General features: G+C 36.8%; 1 protein-coding gene across 2 annotated transcripts in view; it reads right to left on the bottom strand.

The window, feature by feature from the left end:
- Window positions 1-2,062: 2,062 nt before the first annotated feature.
- LOC146597100 (septin-2) overlaps window positions 2,063-20,004 on the bottom strand; it is a 35,384-nt gene continuing 17,442 nt past the window's right edge. Inside the window, exons 9-12 of one of the 2 annotated variants that reach the window (XM_085302714.1) lie at window positions 19,459-19,542; window positions 18,637-18,694; window positions 11,873-11,966; window positions 2,063-3,461 (exon numbers count right to left, since the gene is read on the bottom strand). In XM_085302714.1, the coding sequence (XP_085158840.1) occupies window positions 11,898-11,966; window positions 18,637-18,694; window positions 19,459-19,542 (211 nt within the window). In that variant the 3' untranslated portion in view covers window positions 2,063-3,461; window positions 11,873-11,897. Of the gene's footprint in view, window positions 3,465-11,872; window positions 11,967-18,636; window positions 18,695-19,458; window positions 19,543-20,004 lie in introns of both variants that reach the window. The other variant, XM_085302713.1, reaches the window with a different exon arrangement.

Below are 20,004 nucleotides of genomic sequence, written 5' to 3' on the forward strand. Positions count from 1 at the left end.
GGCCCGGCCCGGCCCGGCCCGGCGGCAGCCACGGGAATAACCCCCCGGGAGCCCCGGCGAACCAGCGGCGGGGAGCGGCAAAGACTACGCTCCGGAGCGCTCCTTACTCTCCAGCAGAAACACAGCCACCTTCCTATTTTTTTCCTTTTCTTTCTTTCTTTCTTTCTTTTTTTTWAATCAACTGAATGAAATAGGAAACATTTCCAGATTTAGCATCTCAGAATATAGTGGGAAGCCCTGAATCATACTGCAAGTGTACTGTGCAAAACAGGAACGCACTGTTTCCATTAAACATCCCCTCTTAAGGCRGTTTAAAGTTATTTTAGATAAAAGGTGCCAGTACAATGGTTTAAGGAGGGGCAGGAGTGAGCCCAAAATTAATTTTAAACCCTCCAGAAACAACACAAGCAAGTGATTTAAGAACAGCTCCTAGAAACAMCTCACAAGAAATGGTAAAAAGGCGTAACCAAAGCCTCAGAAAACACAGCTCCTTCCATCAGTTTGACAGTACTCTTCTGGAGGGAGGGGACAGGGAAGAAGGTCACTTCTACACTTCAAAGACAGGTAAATAATCAGACTTGAAGCTCTTTTAAACAGGACAGGGTGAGCATGAAATGGTGATAGCTGCACAAACTGCAGGGCTAGTCCCCGGCCTTGGAACCAAACCGCCACTGATGCCATAGTATCAGCTTTTCAGATTCTGGTAGTCATCACAGCGCTTCTCCTGTCATCTCTTCCACCTTTCATTTAAAACATCCCTCACATCAAAACAGAGAGACACTTCCAAGACCAGAGGTTGGCAATACCAGGCAGGTATGTTTTAAAAACCCCATTAAGCCGTAAGTTCCTTTTTACGCAGGGATTCAAAGCATCAGGAAAAAAAAATCAAGCAATTGTTGCCCTATTTGCTTGTTTTTAAATGCTAGACAACCACAGACCATTAGAGACTCCACACCACAATTAAAGGCACCCACAGTCCAATCAGCCTTTCAGGAGCTGTTTTATAGTCTGCAACAGCATTTTAAATCCAAAGAAGATTGAACGGACTGTAATCACCCACTGCTTGTTCCTGCCAAGCAGAGTCATTAGAAGAGTTGTGTGGGGGCTCTTTGACCCAGTGCTTCCACCTGGAGAAGGCCTGGGTGGAATTCCCAAGGGAAAATGGAGTCGTCTTTCACAGCTTTGGTAGTGCCAACATGGAGAGCAGCAGAAATGCAAGGTCCGAAAYCAGGATCTAGACAGAGCCCTCTCTTCAGGGACCTTCACAGTAGCAAAGACTAGCTTAACAAATAYACATTTGCCCCATAAGCTGTGAAGTCTTTTAACAAAGTCAAGTTCACATGYAACTGAAGAATTTTAGACATCAAAGAACAGGCAGAACACAACACAGAAATTAAGCTTAGTTTGAAAGGAAAGCACTCAAATGGGTATCAGCAGTATTGTAACACCTTCTTGGACAATCATCCAAACAGATCTCAGGTTCTGAGCCAAAATGCTCCAACTGGAATTCAACAGCACAAGGAGGCAGCAACTATCAATCACTAATCAGCACCTGCTTGAGAAAACACGTTCAGTGCAACTTTATATACAAGAATTGTGGCAGTGATTTCAGATGCTTTCCTTTGGAAAAAACAAAAAGCTGTATTTTTAATAAAATTGAAGACTAGATGCTTTTGAAAGCCTRTTCCCTCACTGTCCTAACTTGCTTTGGAAGATGAACCATTCATGTTACCTTTGCACAGAGAACTAATGTGGAATGTCGCTCARATGTCTTGGTTTCTCCAGAAGGGTGCAGCTCTCCCAAGCACAGACAGACAGTATATCTTTAAGACAGTTGCAAAAGACGACACAAGATTTTAAAAAGAAAAAAAGAAAAAGGTGTGCATCATGGAATACATCTTCCTCAACTCATGAGAAAATGTTTACGTTTAAATCGCTCACACCTTGGCCCTCTCAGACACCTCTGTAATTCAAGTCTTCATAAATATCTGAAGACTCTTTATATAAATACAAATCAGTCACCCCATTTCTTCTTTCAACATCACTACAGCAGCCTCTGAGATTACAATGCAATGTCCATTTTATGAAGTTTAACTCCGAACACAAGCCAAATATGTATTCCTGTGAAGCAAATTGTTTGCTAATGCTATTCTGATTAAACAGTCATTGCCAGACAATAGAATTGGGGCTAATCATTACATGAAATATGTTCCAATTTAGTATAGAAGACAGTGTCTCAATCTCTCATTTGTAAAATAATTTACATTTATGTGTATACATAAGATTACAAAAGCATGCAAAAGGTAGCCATATACTCAGTAATGACATAAAGGAGACAGCAACACACATGTTTTTATAAACTAAGGTGTGAGATTAGATTTTTTCCAGGTACTTACACTCCTAAAAGATGCCAGTAGGTATCTAATGAACTTTGCTTAAAAAAAAAAAAAGAAAGAAAAGAAAGTGGATGCCAAGACTTGTTACCTAACTTCCAACTAAAGCATTTTTCAAGTTGTTTTGAAATGAAATCAAAGCAGTTTGTATTAGACACATTCTGGAAAGGGCCTTCAAATCTCCAGAATAAATATTGTGCATCTTTTGAATATGTACTTGCATGATGCAGCTAAGACATTTCACAGGGTAGCTAAAAAACAAAATCCAATTTTTTCCACCTCATACAATTTATTACAAAACTTCAATGAAAATTAGTGTTATGGTATATAAAAAGTTCAGTACATGCCATCACTCAGCTGAGAGATAAAAATGCCTATGATAGAAAGTCTTGCAAGCAATATTTGAGAACTGAAGACAAATCTTCAGAGGCATTCATGAAAGKTTTTGGCATGCATAGTGTTTACAATACTTTAAGGCACAATGATTTAGAAAATTCAGCTTCTTTGCATCACTGGTGAATCAGTGTTTTGTACATTTGCTCATACATTACACATATATAAATCACCAGAGATAAAGCTAAAAAAACAACCAAAGCCCAGTAAAAATTATGAATAAACTAATGATAAGATACATAATGGCTTAAAATGGCAAATGAAAGTTRTGATACTGTGCAAATACATACATTTACTGTAAACAAGCCACAAAATCTTTTAGTATTAAATCACAAAACTGTTCAGAATAACCTACCAGAAACACGATTAACTCCTTAAATCCATCACAATCACTAGTCCAAACAGYGTACTATCTCAGTTTCTGTATCAAAAGGTATAGGAAGGTATAGCAAAACCACATTTCTAAGTATGAAGACAGTGTTACCAAAAGAATCAAAAAGATACAGTATAACTTGATTAACATTGAATATATAAAATAAGCTGTTTTACAACACAATCTTCAGACTTTGTGTGTGTTTTAACGCAGGTCTTGGTCTGCAGCATCCAGCTTTTGCATTTGAACGTTACCATTCGGTCAAAGAAAACAGAGCACCCCATCCATTAGAGAACTGTATACTGCTGTGAATGAAAGCGGAAAACAAAAAGTGTTAGAAAAGACAAACTCTCAACACTGTCGGAGTGTTTTGAGACATTCTGATCCACTCCTAGCAAAGTAGCATAATCCAGAGAACAGAGAATTTTGAGTCCCTGCATCACAGGGAGCTGCATTACAACTAAAATCAACCCAGTAAAATGATGATGGTAGTAATTTCTTGACGCAGTTTGGCCCCAAACATTTATCATAAACGTCTAATACAAACAGAGAAATGAGAAGCTATTTTTAGTTACATATTTTCTTAAGCACTCACACTCAGTCCGTGAGAACATACAAACTGTGTTACGGCTCAGCTAAACAGCAATGCAAACAAGAAATCAAGCTCAGCCTGTTACATGAAGCATTACTTCTGGCAAGAAAAACTAAATTTAACACCACTGCTCATCTAAGCAGCACTAAAAGTAACCAGGCTTGATGTTATGAACATAATCTCTTATAACACTGCTTAGACATAACAGGAAAGCAAGTAACTWTTCTCAAGCATTCATACAGCAGTATTCACATGACGAAAGAGAGKGAGCGTATCCTATAACTTCAAAAATAATCACCGATCCTGGATGTCCCCAAAGTTAATTGCCAATTGAAAAAAGATGGTATGTAGAGAGTGGAATTCCAACAGTCTCTAAAAAATCAGGTCCCCCTCTTAAAAATCTGTGTCAAATTTGGAACTTCGGAGATGCCTCAAATTCTCCAGTCGCAGAACTATTCATTCAGAATAGAAAAAATTGCCAAATCTAAACGTTCATCCATATAGAACAAAAGAAACATCCAAGGAAACACTGTTGTGTCCAGTAGCTCATTTGTAAAGTGCAGTGCAAACCCCTCAGACTACAGCTGCTAACTATAGTCGGGATGAGGAGTGAGGAAAGCTGAGAGCCAAGGTCCTTTGCTCTTTGTGGAACTCACACTGGGAATTTTGTTCAATACGCAATTACCTAACACTAACCAGGCCATCACTTTGCACAGCAGAACAAGCAAGGCAACGTTAAGGCTTTAAGGACAGAGTCCATACACTGCTGATTGAATTCAGCCTGTTACGTTACACTGCTAATCCAAGGGCAAAAGAGAAACCAAATTTCTGCCACTGCCTAATTCAAAGATGTATCTCCGCAACGGAAGATGTCTCAAAAGGAGATGGAGACTGATGTTACAGACTTGCACAAAGACTTGAGCTTCCAATAAACAAGGTGACCCTGGTTGTAAGCACGGCTGTGGATTGATACGTATACTGGGTTGCTAATGTTGGTAGTATTTGATACACTTGGAAAAATACTTGGCATTCACTTGGCAAAATTTGCGCATTCACTGTGCATTTTCAGCACAGGTTCATTTCATTGCTCTTTCTTCTTAATCTCATTAGGAAATAATATTTTATGATACATTAGGTTGATAGTTCTTTACAAATCTCCTCTCCAGTTTTATTACACTAAACTTGAAAAGTCTCACATAGTCCTTTAGTAACACATGCCTTTACTAAATGCCTGTGTGCAATGCAAATTCACACTACTATTTAAGAAATATGACACATTTCTCTCCAATATGCTATTAGAACAAAACTTACTTTGTAAAAGTTGTTTTGTATCTAGCGGTACATACACTTGCACTGATGCACACGTTCAGATAGGTAAGAATCCTACATTTGTGCGGGTTATGACAGATTTAGGAAAAAATGGGTAGGTTTCCCTACGTGTCCCTCACAGTTGCTTCCAGGACACCACTACAACACAGAGCAGTTTCACATCTCTGCCCGTACACTTTTGCTTTTCCAATGAGAGAAATCTGATTTATAAGCAGTTACATTTTCTCACTGACCCAAATTCTTTTTCTTCAAATAGCACCATTTTATGTTGTAGTCACTGCATTTATACTGTCCAATCACTAGCAAGAATTTTGAAAAAAGGGAGTCTTTCATGTGGCTTAGGCTTTATAGTTAAATCATGCAGATTCCATATTAAGACCCAAAGCATTTGGAAACTTTGCTGCACTCCTGGAATAACAAAAATAAGAGTACTGAATATCACATACGTCATCAGCTACTTTTGACTTATTCTGTTACGCACATCCCTCATTTTGGGTTACTGTTATTTCAGGCATCCTCTATTGACTGCTTCAAGTTTGTTCCATTTCCTTTTGCTAGACTCTAGAACATCTTTTATTTCCCATAGTAAACATCATCGGTCAAGTACAGAGTTACAAATTGGCTGTTGAACCACTTTTCCAGTGTTTATCAGTTAATGTATTATGCTAATAAGCCTTAATATCCACTTAATACCAGCCTCCAAGCTCCAGAAAAAAAAACAACATAAAAACATCCTGAAAATACGTATTTAGCAAAATGCTGCCTGAAGCCCACTACGAAAACACGGCAGTTTTGGCATGAACTTGACAGGCCTTCGCRCTTCCTCAGGCCCATTAGTGCATTCCCACTAGGGACTCTGGCAGTAAGCATCTCCCTTCACCCTCTGCATCTAGGGCATCCAATGGCTGCACTAGGCACAGCACTGTTYTACTGGATATGGCAAAAGGTGAAAATATTTAAACTGTGTCACTCCAGGGTAACCAAACCTGGCAKAAGCAGGAATGCAAGGCATCACTGCACATACTTACAAAAATTGAGAATGTCACCATAGCCACTGCACAGCGAAATCCATCTTTCTCAAGGTATCTACACACTGCTAAAAAGCAAATAAATATATTTCCGATCACCTTTGACATTGCCTCACAAAATAGCGTTTCTGTAGTGACMCATTAAGAATTTGATATTATTTCTATTCTAGGATCACTTAGCACAGGAAAAAAAAAGAAAGCCAACTTGCTTAATTTGTTTACTGACAGAACATTTGATATTCAGGTACAATTTGGGTAATTATGCAAAATTATTAGAAAAGAATATATCTTACTATTGGGAATTYATTCCATCTTCATTATTATTCTGAAGATTTCACCTATCACATTCTGTTTATTCACACACAGATAGGAAAGTCTGATACACTGGACTATTTGCTATTTTGTAAATTTCTTAACTATACGATTTTAYCCACTACCCCATTTATGTTACACAAAAGGATTACATATATGTTCCAATCTTTGCTGTTTTACATTTTGCAAACATTGCATCATTCCCTAGAAAACTTCAAAGTCTGCAAAGTACACAGTGTTTTGGTTGGGGGCGAGTGGGGGGGGGGGTCCATTTTTCTCACCTTCCTTCTATAACATAGAAGTTATGAAACAGTTTTGAAWCATATGAAACTAGACTGAATGGGAACGTGCTTTTCAAGATGCATATATTTTACAGAATTAAAGGGAAAAAAATACACTGCAATTTCTAGGAGAAAGTTTTCCTTACAAAAATAGGTCCCAACAAACTTCTGGAAATTTTGCACACAGCAAATGTGGAGAGAGAAAATTGCAAGGAAGATTCATTAAGAGCCAGCAGATGGACAATATTTAGCAAAAGTAGTTTTACAGACCCTATTAATATGCTACATCAGTCTGAAATATTAGTAAGTAATATTTCTTCTGTACAACTTTAAGCTCATCTCTTTAACAAAGTGCTACCTGTTTGCTGTTAGAAAGAGAACTGAATACCTTTTTTTTTTTTTTTTTTTTTTTTTTAAGGGCCAAAATAATTTTTTTTTGATTTGTTTCTTTTTTTATTAAAAAAAAAAAATATATTTTTTTTTTTTTTTTTTTTTTTTTTGTCAAGGGCCACAGTCAGATGCTGTGAAATAGCCAATGTTATAATCCAAGCACAACATCAACTTTTATTATGTTCCATTTATAATCAGGAACATGACTATTCTACCAAATGAGAGCAGTATGGACTAACAGGGATGTGTAAAAGATTATTCTTGGATAAACAAACTCAAATTAAAGCTTTATTGTTCTATACCTCAAGAACTAAAAGCTTTAAAAACAAAACTACGATTCCTTAGCACTAATCAAAAAATAGTTGAAGTTTCACAGTGACTTTCATACAAAGCATAAGTCAAAATCTAGGAAAGTTGAAAGGAGTTGAAGAATGATGGAGCTCATCTACTCTAGCTAGAGAAACAGCCACCGGCAGTGCCAGGTGGTTGTTCCAAACACCACACGTTTGCTTACGCTTCACATTCTCTAGGCTTTGAATTTTAGCTGCCAAAACCTACAACACAATCCTGACTTTCTCAAATGACACTTCTCATCAGATCAATTCAGCACKCACCAGCATCATTTCAGAAGGCTGGTTGCTATGACAACGCTTKGTGTTGTTTTGTTAAATGATGTCAATTCATTGGTAGAAAGATCTCGCTGTTTGGTGCCTTTAGTGCTGCTCTTATCAAGAACCAGAACACTCTTACCGAGCCCAAGATACTTTTAAATACTCGTGGAAATCATGAGCTATACAAAAGGAATTTTCAACATCCAGCATGTATTTTAAGTGCAAGACGGATTTCTCCTGAATACATCTCCCTAACCATAACTAGATTTCCAGCTGGCTATGTTTGTTTTCCATAGCCTGGCTTCTGTTACTATTGTGTCCCAATATGATCTTGAAGCTCAGTGGAAGACGGACAATCCAAATTTGTAAGAACAAGAGGAAAACAGACTGCAAAAAYATACTCTTTCAGAAACAGAGAAGTGAAGAAACCCCCATAAACAACCATTTCGTTTGAAAAATATTCCATCCTTTTGTAACTTGTTCATTTCAGACAAGTCCAGAAACTAGTAAACAGGCTGTTGCAGTTACCGCAGCCTTGTTTCAACAGCCAAGTATTTCAGAATGGAACCAACAAATAAAACTAATCTGCTTTAGTTTTTAGTAACTTCTTATTCCACCCCTCCACTTCCTTTCTCCTCAATCCTTCATTTGGACACTCAAATATAAGAAATTGTAAGTTCCTACACTTATTTAACAGCAGTCGTGCATTTTAGAAGCAAAAAATCTGAAAATTAAACTTGTCTTGAGATCTTTATTAGTACATCAAAAGTTAGGGAAAAAATGTTCCCCCTTATTCAATGAATATTATACAAACACCTCTGCCCGCGCTGTTTGCACAGTAAAGCCAGAAGAGGTTTAGTCAGAGCATCGCACACTGCCAGACAGCGGGGCAGACCTACCCATCAGTCACCGTCATCAGATAGAGTAAGTCTGAACTCTCAAACTTGTGAACTTGTGTCCAAAAAAACCAAACCAAAACAAAAAAAGTGTAGTCTGCCCACTGGTGACTACTGTTCCCCAAATTATTTTCTTTTCCCACTTCCGATTCAGTCCCCATCACCACTTTTATTACTCCCCYTCAGATTTCCACACAAACTCGATCTGCTCATCCTCTTTGGGAACTTTGAGCACATCTTTCGCTGTGTATAACATTCACCTGTGTCACTCCCCTTACACTTCTCTAGCCTTGAAAGCATAGGAAACTGCTTGAAGTTAATTCTCCCTTTGCTCTTTCCATAAATCTTTGGAGATGCCCCTATTCCAAGAGGATCAGATATAAAAGATCCTCCTGCTGCCCCATCTGCACAGCATTTTATACTATACAGACTCCTCTGTGTTTTGGGCAAGGATTTGAGTTCAGTACATTTGAATCATTACGCAGTGCCAAATTCTCTGCAGAAAGCCCAAGAGTTCAGAAACCTCCACCCTCTGCAAAAAAAATGAAACCCCAAAGTAGATATTTCACATATTTGAACAMTACCACATTTGATTATCCTACTGTTTATCCTACAGTTCTTATTTATGCAGATATTTACATCATCCTACTCTTTCCTCATAATACCTGAAAACATCTTAAATCTGTGCAGGAAAATATTTTTAATAGAATTTTTAAGGGACATATGCATCCGTCCAAATTAAAAATACTGAAAACAGTAATTTTACATAATTTTTTAAATATTTTTCTCAGTATAAAAGGGAAAAAAGGGTGCAAAAGAGCAGTTGAGGAGAGAGTGCTTTTATTAGCAGTGTTGTCATAGACTGATGCTTTAAAATTCTTGTAGAACAAGAGCCTGAGAAATGCTTGAGGTAAGCTGTGATAGGACAAAAAGACTAATATAAAGTGTATTCAAGTTTTTTGGCATTTTGGTTCTGTTTAATTATTATGTTTTATGATTTATTCAAGAATTTCATTCCTTACTTTGCCAGGATGAATTTGGTTGTTTTTTGAAGCATGTAAAACAACCTCTGCTGGTAAGAAGTTTCCTGGTTTCTCTGAAAATAGTAAGACGCATAAAATATAGCAAATAAATCTTACAGGAATGCTAGAAGTTGAAATCACTGTTCCTCCAGTTTGTTAGCATGCATCAGACAGAAATTTCCCTAAGGCTAAATGCTGAACAAGGATTCACTTCAACATACTGACAAGATCACACAGCAACACTGTGGTTTARCAGGATGGCAATTCGCAGTTCAAACCATCCACATCAGCCAACAAAGTATTTTAAGAAAAAAATCAATATCTCAGTTAACAAAAAAAAAGTTTGAAATTCTTTCCTGAAAGCACTCTGACCAACAATAYAATTTTCATAGCAGTTGCAGAGACCTAGCTTAGTAGGTCATTAAGAATCAGTGGGACCTCCAGATATGACAATCTCATTCAAATCCTTCTCAAACTTATTCACATTGAATATTTCAGACCATTAAGAGTTTTAAGATTTAGTTCAAACTACATCACCCCCAGATCATGTGGATACTTAATTATATCTGTAAAGCTTCCCTGCTTAGCACATTTAGTGGTCCAAGATGTATTCTAGATCAGTAAAGTATCCACAAAATAACACTTCATTGGATACCCATGATCATCCTCAGAACTTYGTTTACTTATGCCTCCATGGCTGCAGATCTGGCCTGGGACAAACCAYGCTCCAATTTGTTTCACATACACTTCAGGCAATATTGGATATGGTACTTAACGAAACGTGGAATCTGGTGTCATTACTGACTAATCATCTTCTGTGAAATACAGTATCCTATTAGCCCTCAGCTACTGAATTTCATAGCAAATTCAGTATCTAAAACCTGAAGAGCGAGCTCTGACTGTATTTGTATCTTTAGTCATCCTACTCTGCAAGCAGCAATTACAGACAACTATTAGATTTAGGGTGGATTTTTTTCCCTCCAGTATCAGTTTAATGGGTGCCATGTAAATAGGTGATAGTCACAGTTAGAGTTGAGCTCCTTTGCAAGAAAAATTAAAATCAGTACATAAGATTCCCTATATCAAACAGCTATTTTCGCRACAGGTCAGAATCCAGCCTGCGATAACAATGATCTTAAGTTCCAGCTAAGACATTTAACAGGCTGTAAAACCACTATCTCCTTTCTGAGGAAGTGAGAGGTTCAAGTCAGACACTGCTACTGCCTACATTACATGGTCAGCCACAAGAACTGTCCTCAGTGTTTAGTCATCCAACTCTGCGAGTATGTATTTTAACATGGAAGCGGAAGTCATGGAACATGATTTGAAGACTCCTCTGTTTACAGAATTTGTGACAGTAAGAAATTCAAGCTTGAGTTACTTTTTTCCTTAACTATTTCACTCAAAGATCATAATACACATACCTGTAAAACCATCAACTTCCGTTTAAATAAGAATCCAGAGGATAAGTTTATTTCTTACAATTTTTTTTTTTTTTTTTTTTTTTAATTTTTTTTTTTTTTTTTTTTTTTTTTTATGTAAACAGGAAGACTGAAGGTTCAAATAAAGGCAACAAAAATCTCCTTATTTTAGGCCTGGAATGTTGGCAGTTACCACAAGGTCATAAGGGATAATATAATCCATTTTATTCAAGCTTTACATTCCAGAAGACCAGCAATCAAAACTGCTAAAGTATTAAGCAACAATAACAAGAGTCCTCATATCCTTCTACTTTTTATTTTTGCATTTTTAAAAAGTTATGCTAGAAGAGCTGCATTTTGAAGAAAGCATGAATATTTACTAGTAACATTTTTCTTCACTCACTCTGATTGCAGCTAATATCACGTACAAATTTTATCAAGGACGTTTGTATTCAGTAAATGCAGCCAGTTTTAAAATTTCTTTTGGCTTTTTTGAAAAAAAAAAAGTATTAATTCAGCAGTCTTTGTACCCTAAAACACTCTACTTTTGTTTCCATATAAGAAAATTAAGTCTCTGAGCAGCGTTTGCTAAAGAAAACGAAGCCAGAGGATCAAAAAATACGGCACTGATAAGCATCATAAGCATAAGATAAGCATTTACAGGTCTTCAAGACATCTGGAAAAGTAACATCCTTTTTTCCAGGTTACCTAGAGCATCACTCATCTTAATTTTTCTAGAACTACTGTAAAGATAAGTCCATAGTATGAAATTAACAGCAATCATTGCAAAATCCTTACATAAAGAGGAGTATAAAGTCAGAAAAATCATACCTAATGCAACCAGCTGATAAGCACCTTAATCATCACCAGGCTTCATCCTCATTTGGGCTTGCATCTGGGCAATCATCTCCTGCATGCGGCGCAGCTGTAAGAGAAAACACCCACATGTATAGGACAGGTCACAATTTCTCTGTATGTTCAACAGGAAACATCCAAAATCCAGAAACCTTTCATWCTTCTTCTTTCATGGTAGAAGGCAGACCCTATTTGTCTCTTTATGAACTGGAAGTGTTCATTTAAGTCATGTAATTGACCACTTTGTTCTTCTGTGCCAGATTCTCTGCAGCATTACACCCATGTTTCACAAAAGACTCATAAAAAAATGATAATGAGAATTCAGTAATAAAATTCAAATATTCTAAAGATYACAGATCTGCAAACACAGTTAATTAAAATCTTTTCTGGAATAAAGAAAAACCATACCCTTTCTTACATGTACACAGAAATATATTGCTTGAGTGAGCTGAAACAACTTTGTTCTGATGCAAGTGCCTGGAGCATAATACCGTGCGTGAATAGCAATCTTGTGGCTGTTTTGTTTTGCTCTGGTTAACCAGATAATTCCACAAGTTTTTAGCAACAGTAACAGCCAAACTCGTTGACAGAATTTAGGAACTACTTTAAAAGCAAAATAAGATGTTTACAAAATTTTGAAAGWCAGACTAAACGTATTAAGTACCAATGTTTTTAAATATAAATGATGGTATTTTCTTGGAAGTAGCTGCTGCTTTAAAGGCATTTTCTTAAGACACTGGTAAGTTAATTTCCATCTTGTAAGAAATCTAGTTACACATCCTGCATTTTTTCCCCCGAAAATAACATTAAATGAAATATATATTCCTAAGAGAGAATAAGAAACACTAAGAAAATTTCAAAATCCATATGCCAATTCATCTAATTTGGTTCACAATTAAGGAGGTATTTCCTTCCAGACAGAGTTGAGGAAACTGTGCATACACAATTGCCAGTACACTTTTATGCCCCATCTTACAAACTGGAAAAGAAACAGGCTGCAATTTACAGGCATATCATACAAAATATGAGTCCCTTTCAAACTAGAGATCACATAATAATCTGCTTTAGTTTCATAAACTTTCATTATTTCAAGAGAAGAATTGTGTAGTTAATACACTGTTGTCAAGCCTTTTTTCTTCAGGAATAACTGCTTAGAGAACGTGTTTAATTTATTTGGGCTGAGCAAGAGGACAAAACTCCTCTTCAACTCAAAAAATATGTAAYAATTATTATATATACCCATTTCCATTTTTGTGCTGAACATTTTGATCAGAGGTCTTTTATTTTAAAAGAGAGCATACAGATTCAAAAGAAAAAAAAGCGAAGGGTCTCAGAAATGAGAGAACTGAGTTGATTCTATGGCCCAAGAAAAAAGTTTTAGAGATCAGCTTATAAATATGCAAGACACCTGGTCTTTTGAACCGCCTCTCTGCAGGCTTACCATCAGAATAAAAAAAGCTTGTTGGAAGCTCGCCTACTTGAGTTTTCCCAAGAGTGCTCCAAGCTGAGCCATGAAACACTCCCAAAATAGAAACTATTCAATAATCACAGGGAAAGATGCTGCTGTGCCTGTATTACGATGATTTGCTCAAACACAGCATTCTACTAAGAGCCCACACCAATTTTAAAACCTAAATATATCTCCAAMTCTCATATTCTCTTAACCTTAATAAATTTAAGCACATCCACATGTGTGAAACAAAACTTATGTTGCATATGACTCAAATGTAAGGTAGGACAGAAGGATTAGGAGATCTACCCTGCTCTAACACTGAATAAGCTCGTAGAAAGAAGATTTTGCTTTTCCATTTTTATGTAGTGTTTTGAGATCTAGTGGTGAAGTGTTACTCTCACCTCTTAGCTAAGTAATGGCAAGGATCTGAAGCTACTTTAGCGTACTTCAGTACAAGAGTTTAGGGCAGGCAAAGCCTACTAGATTAGGCACACTGTTGTCTCCATTAATATGTAAGAAGATACTAAAGTTTCTTTTAATTAAGAAAAGTAGGGGGGAAAAACATATTTTTAMAAAGGGATTTTAAGCATCGTCTCCAGAAGACAGTTTTTTCCCCACTGTGTCCTAGGTGCCTCAGTATGTTGGATTTTTTGTTGAGCATTCAATATGCAAACAATCCAGAAYGGTTGCTTTCTACTGTCAAACAGAAGAGCTCTAATCAAACTATCAACTTCACAACCGTGTTCTGAGCAGATAACCCATCAGTAATGGTAGACAGCACACACTAAAGCTAGGCTGTATAATTACTTTGCTATAGTTAGAGCTAGTGACTGAAGGGGAATGCATATAAATATCTTGAAGAGGAAATAATTTGCACATATCTGTCTTGTCAGCCTGAGTGTAAAATTAATAAATAAATTTGAGTCTTCCGTGCCCTGTCTCCCCTCCACCTTCCCCCAAAAAGCAGCAGCCTGTATTGGATTAAAAGTAGTAACAACGTCAGGCTCTTACAACATTCCTCTTCCAGTGAGGAGAGGACATAAGGACCATTCCTGCATATTACAATACAAATTTAAAGAAATTTCTGTCTTCTCCTTACTAGACCTACTGCATTGAGAGGAACAGATTCTTTCCTCTTAATAAAGAGGAACTTAAAGACTACACAAAGACAAATTCTTACTATACCAAGATCTGTGTCCCCTAAGCTGCTGGAGATTGCAAGCATCAAGGGTATAACATGACTTCAGTCTTGCTCAGCAGTAAATCTATTTGCTGCTACAAAAGCAGCATTAATACATTCTGTAGAGAACTTGCATTCATGCCCTAAAGAAAAGTACTACAACCTGATAGCATGGGGTTGGTACATATGATGAAAAGGAATCTTTGGAAATCTTAAAATATACAATTCCTGTCAATTCCCAGAAAAAAAACAAAATGGGCAAAAGAGTAAACTTAATGTTAGTATAAACCTCTTCTTCTCTATAGATCATGTCAGGACTGAAATTTATTCGAAGTGTCATGTAACCACTGAGTAACACCACAGCTACATGGAAAGGAAATAGACATTTAAAATGAGAGTTAAAATTTCAGAATGAAGCGAGCCATATTGCTTCCTATCYGTCATGCCATTAACAGAAACCACAGGTTATACAGTTTTGCGTTACCTATGAGATTGCATCTGAAATAATGCCTTGCCCAAAATACAGAAGAGTGCTACACAGTGCAGACTCCCATCTGAACAAGGCAAGTGGCTCTTCAGTAAGAACTTCACAGATAACAGGAAAAAGAATGTTAAAAATCAAACAATATCCACTTCCCAGTAACAAGCTCCTCCTCCCCATACCAAGTATGATTATTTTTGCCCTTTTTTTTAAATGTAAGAAAGTTCACAAGGGAAGAGGCTGCAAGAATAAAACAAGATGGAAAAAATGAAACTGTAGACTGTGGATTTTGTAGTACACCAGAATGTTCCCATGATACTTACTGCTCGTTAGAAATACTTTTAATACCAAAGAGTACAACTAATCTTGTTAATTGAGGACAAGAAAAACACTCCCAATGTTACTATATTGGGAAAGGGATTACAATCAAGAAAAATGTCTAGTTTCATAAAACACATTGACATTATAAATAGCAGAAGCTGCTACGGCTATAGTCATTGTGCTACATTGGCAGCAAGTGTTGTTCCTTCAAAGAAAAACTCAAAAGAAAAAACAACTACTCAAAATAAAAACGTCTTCATTCCAGCCTCCAAAAGATCACCATTCTTAATTGATTACCAAGATTTTTCATTTCATAGTGTTCTCCCAGGACTAARACTAGATCATTTTATAGTGGAAGCTTGTAATAGTCTGCACAGAATACATCTCCTTCCCCCTGTAGTGGGCAATAATGCTCCAAAAAAACAAATTAAACTTTATGGCTGTTTTTATTTCCCTCTGGTCTGCAGGCCTTGGTCATGCTGTCTCATCCCTTCCCCCCTTTCAAGAAAATACTTTCACAAATACCTGCAGTTTCAGCTAATTACTCCTACACATGAACGCTCACTACATCCTCATCYACCTGCTGCTAGATCGTGGGCTGGACAGCACTTGGTGCTGCAGGCTATCTCCCCAGGATCACTGATCTTAAACCTACTACCGGTGTTCTCGATGTCATCAGTGAGTTAAAGAAATTCAGCAAGTAGAAGGCCAAAGAAAAAAACAATTTCAAGGTTGTTATTAATTCTGTAGTATTCAATCTATTGCTCACAAACTTTGCTGAAGGCAGTAATTACTGTATTATCGCACACCATTTTTCTCCTAAAATCCAGGAAAGCAAACCCTCATATGAAGGGAAACTGAGGCAGTGAAGTAAAGGGATTTGCTCAAAGCATCAGGGTAGGTCACTTGAAAAATGAGAGAACCTTGTCCTTTGCTGTTTTCAGGTAAACATGGTCATACCATTCTCCTGGAAATGGTCCCTTTCAAAATCTTGAAAGTTTTGCATTACAAGATAATTCCAGAATAGGAAAAGTATGACACAACATTATAAACCTTTTAGGAAAGTTTGTGCTCATTTATACAACAGCATCACAACAGAAATGCAGCATATTTACAGTAAAAAATGTGGATACCTTTACTCTTATTTTCACTTCCCAATGCAGAAAAAGGTCATCACTGGCAGATGAATAGAAAGTACAACCAGACTGAGCAATAAATCCAAAATGACAGATTAGTGGTTCCAAATGGCTGAACTGGRGACCACATCCTTCGGCATAATAAGAGATCATTTAGCCAAAGTGATGCCTTGATAACGATGATCCTGGCACTAACCCAAACATTCATTTCTTCCAAGGTTATATAAACCTCACAAAACTGTAAATAGAACTTCAAGCACCGCTACTGATGGGAATGTAAAACAGGAGGGGAATGGATATTTGTTTTCTCTGCAAAGGCCGTGGAATGTAAGCCCATTTCCTCTGTGCCTCTTTCTTCCCCAGGCTGCTCACCAGTCTGAAACTTAGGATGATTTGGAGATGAAGGGATTTCATACCAGTTTATCTACAGAAGATTCAGCAAAACCTCTTGATCTCTTAGGGACAATAGAGAGCCTAAGTTAAAAATCTATTTGTTTTTCAAGTTCCAATATAATCCTTTGCAACTGCAGCATAAATTATTCAGAGCTGATTAGTCCCAGAGGAAACTTCCAAAGATTGTCTTCCAAGAAGTTTAAAACTTCATGCCCTCAGATATATTACATAAAAACTACATGGCATGCATATAATATAGACACAGATTGGCAGAGAGTGGTCAGAATAGACCAGCAGAAAATGATGTGCCTGTCATATTAACTATTTCCAGTTATAACACATTTTCAGAGGTAAGYCTGAAAACAAGTAATTCTATAAGGATACTCAAATTTCCACTTAATTACTATGCATGTACAATGTATATAGTTTAAATAAAACAAGGAGGAATAGTTTTCACTTAAGCTGCCTAAATATACTACCTGAGTCTTAGAATTACTAATRAAAAAATATCTAAATCTTTTGACATTTTCAAAGGAGCTAAATTCCTGGCTATCAACTGAAGGTCTACTGTTGTTTAGTACATATATCAGTTAACTGGTATATAGAATACTTGCAGAAGTTCCACTGCCATAAATGCATGACCATTAGAAGTGATTAGAAGCATTTATGCTGATGAAATAAAGTTATACAGTGATAAAAATGCAGTTGTCTCATTTAGCCAGCAGTAAATCACATTATTAACTACTATTGATGGTGATAAACAGCAAAATTCCTGTATGCATCGACCTTTTTAGTCACATCTTCTTCCATTTATGGACTTAGATCCAAGTTCAGCTGAATAAAAAGAGATTTGCAGCACATCTTATGTGCTTCCATAATGCAAGCAGTCATAAGCACTGGCAACACARTACTTGGATTTAAATACTGAGCTTACAATCTCCGAATCCTTAAAAGCTCCACAAAAAAACCTTGGAGGGCTTACCAATAACTTGAAACCAGAGTAAGAAAATAAGAGTGAAAGTATCAGATCCATAAAGTTATTTGCACAAAAGAATTGCTAATCTTTACTTGCAGGTAAATTTTTAAGATGAAAAACATGCAAGCTATTATATCCACAAAAGATTGAAAGATTAGAAAAAACAAAAGATCATGGAAACTGGTCATTACAAGATACATAGCATTCTCCTTGACATGCTGTCACACACAGATGTAGAGTTCAAATCTGTGAATCTTCACACCATTAACTGTTCTTGAAGGATGGTCCTCTCTTCCATACTCTTTGATAAATGCCTTTTTACATTAGTGTTTACCTTAATTATAGCATGGGATTTTTAAAGATTAACATTTTCAGCTCCATAGAAAAAAGACACAGTAAGTTTAGAGTAAAGATACTAAACAATGATTGAAATACTAGACTTGCCAACTTTACTGTGCTCAGTTTACCCCAAGATATCACATTTAAAGCAGCACATGTAACAGGCAAACTAACTGAATACTTAACAAAGAACAGAAGCTATGCTTATGGAAAAATAACATCAAAACTGGAAAAGATAAACACCTACCTACCACCAGGAATCCATAGGCTACTTACTATCCACAGTATACAACTCGCTAGACAAAACACTTTGTATGGGAAACACGCATGTTCCCTTTAGATCCCTATTTTTCACAATTCCCACCTTACACTCTTTGTAGACAGCAGCTGATGTAGAACACTGAAATCAGAACATGGTACGTTACAAAAAAACCCAAATAATTTTAGAAGCTGTCTCTTACCTCAGCCTCCTTCTGCTGAAGGATTCTATCCTTGTCTACAACTTCTTCTTCAACAGGCCTATTGAACAGAACAACACATTGATGATACAAAACATAGAAGAGAAAGGCTGCTAGAACAGATTCAAGATTTGTATTTTAGGTAACAAAACTGGGAGAAAAAAAAAAGTCTGCATGCATTCTCAAAGGGAAAAAGAAAAAAAAATAATCCTAAGTTCCCACTTTGAGAAATATGATCAAGAAGCCTCAGAGACTATTTTTTTCTTTAAAATCTAAATGCTTGGTTGAATACTTCAACAACAACAAATTTAAAGTAAAGTAGAAAGAAGAGTAAGTTGCAAAAAAACATGTTTGTGCTGCATCTTCCTTAGCAGCATTAGGTCTGCCAAGGACAGAAACCTTACAAAAAGATGCTACCAAAAAAACAAACAAACAAACAAAAAAACCCCACACATCTGGGCTAAACTTCCCTCTCTAGCTTCCAACAGGAAGGAGAAAGAAAAAAACTGCACTTGCAATAACTGAAGTATCATCTTACCTACTGATGTTTATTTTTTCCAAGTTGAAACTATTAAATAGAAAGCTATCCTGCTTGCTGCCGATACAGAACCAACAACATGGTTTGTAAGCATATTGCTTAGCTAGTCATTACTCCTTCTGAAGAAAGTTTCATACAAATCTCCAGTACCCCTGCARATCGAAATCTCAGGAGAAATGATGAGTTAAAGGAGAGATTAGTAAGGAAGAAGAACAAGTCCTATCTCATGGTGAAAAAGAACAGATGCAGGAGCAGCAGAGCCCAAAGCCACACACCCAGGTACTCACTTGCCAGTTCGCTTTAGTCTCTCTGAACGGAAGTTCTCATAGTGCAAATCTTGGGTCACCTCCTGCAGGTCCTGCATGTGCGTTCTAGAACATGCAAAGGGCTATTAAACGCTGTTCTTCTTACCAAAGGGAAGAAAAACACCCTTGAATCTTCTATTTTTGTTTCATATAATGGATATGTTTATCGGAAAATTAACCTTCACAGACCAAGTCCACCAAGCAGCTAGCTAGAATACTGRTATCAGGTACCAATTCAGTCTAAAGTTCTATGATTCTAATGAACTTAAGTGCCTCCCTTCAATATTCTTCAGAGCCAAAGAAAGTTGTCTTCCTCTTGTTCACTCATCATTTCACAGGAGCTGTTTACACCCGTCTTTGCAGTGTAATAACCTTACGAAGACTTTTAAAAAAAAGCTTTAATTCATAAAGTATTTTTGTTTGTTTTAGGTGCTATTTAGTACAATTTGTAACTGAAAACTAGGTGGAGCTCCTTGGCTAACATAACAACTAACATTGCTTAACGATCTTCAATTGCCAAAAAAAAAA

The sequence above is a fragment of the Rhea americana genome, unplaced genomic scaffold (genome assembly GCF_003343005.1).
Source record: "Rhea americana isolate MKP2758 unplaced genomic scaffold, rheAme1 scaffold_191, whole genome shotgun sequence".
Classification (NCBI taxonomy): domain Eukaryota; kingdom Metazoa; phylum Chordata; class Aves; order Rheiformes; family Rheidae; genus Rhea; species Rhea americana.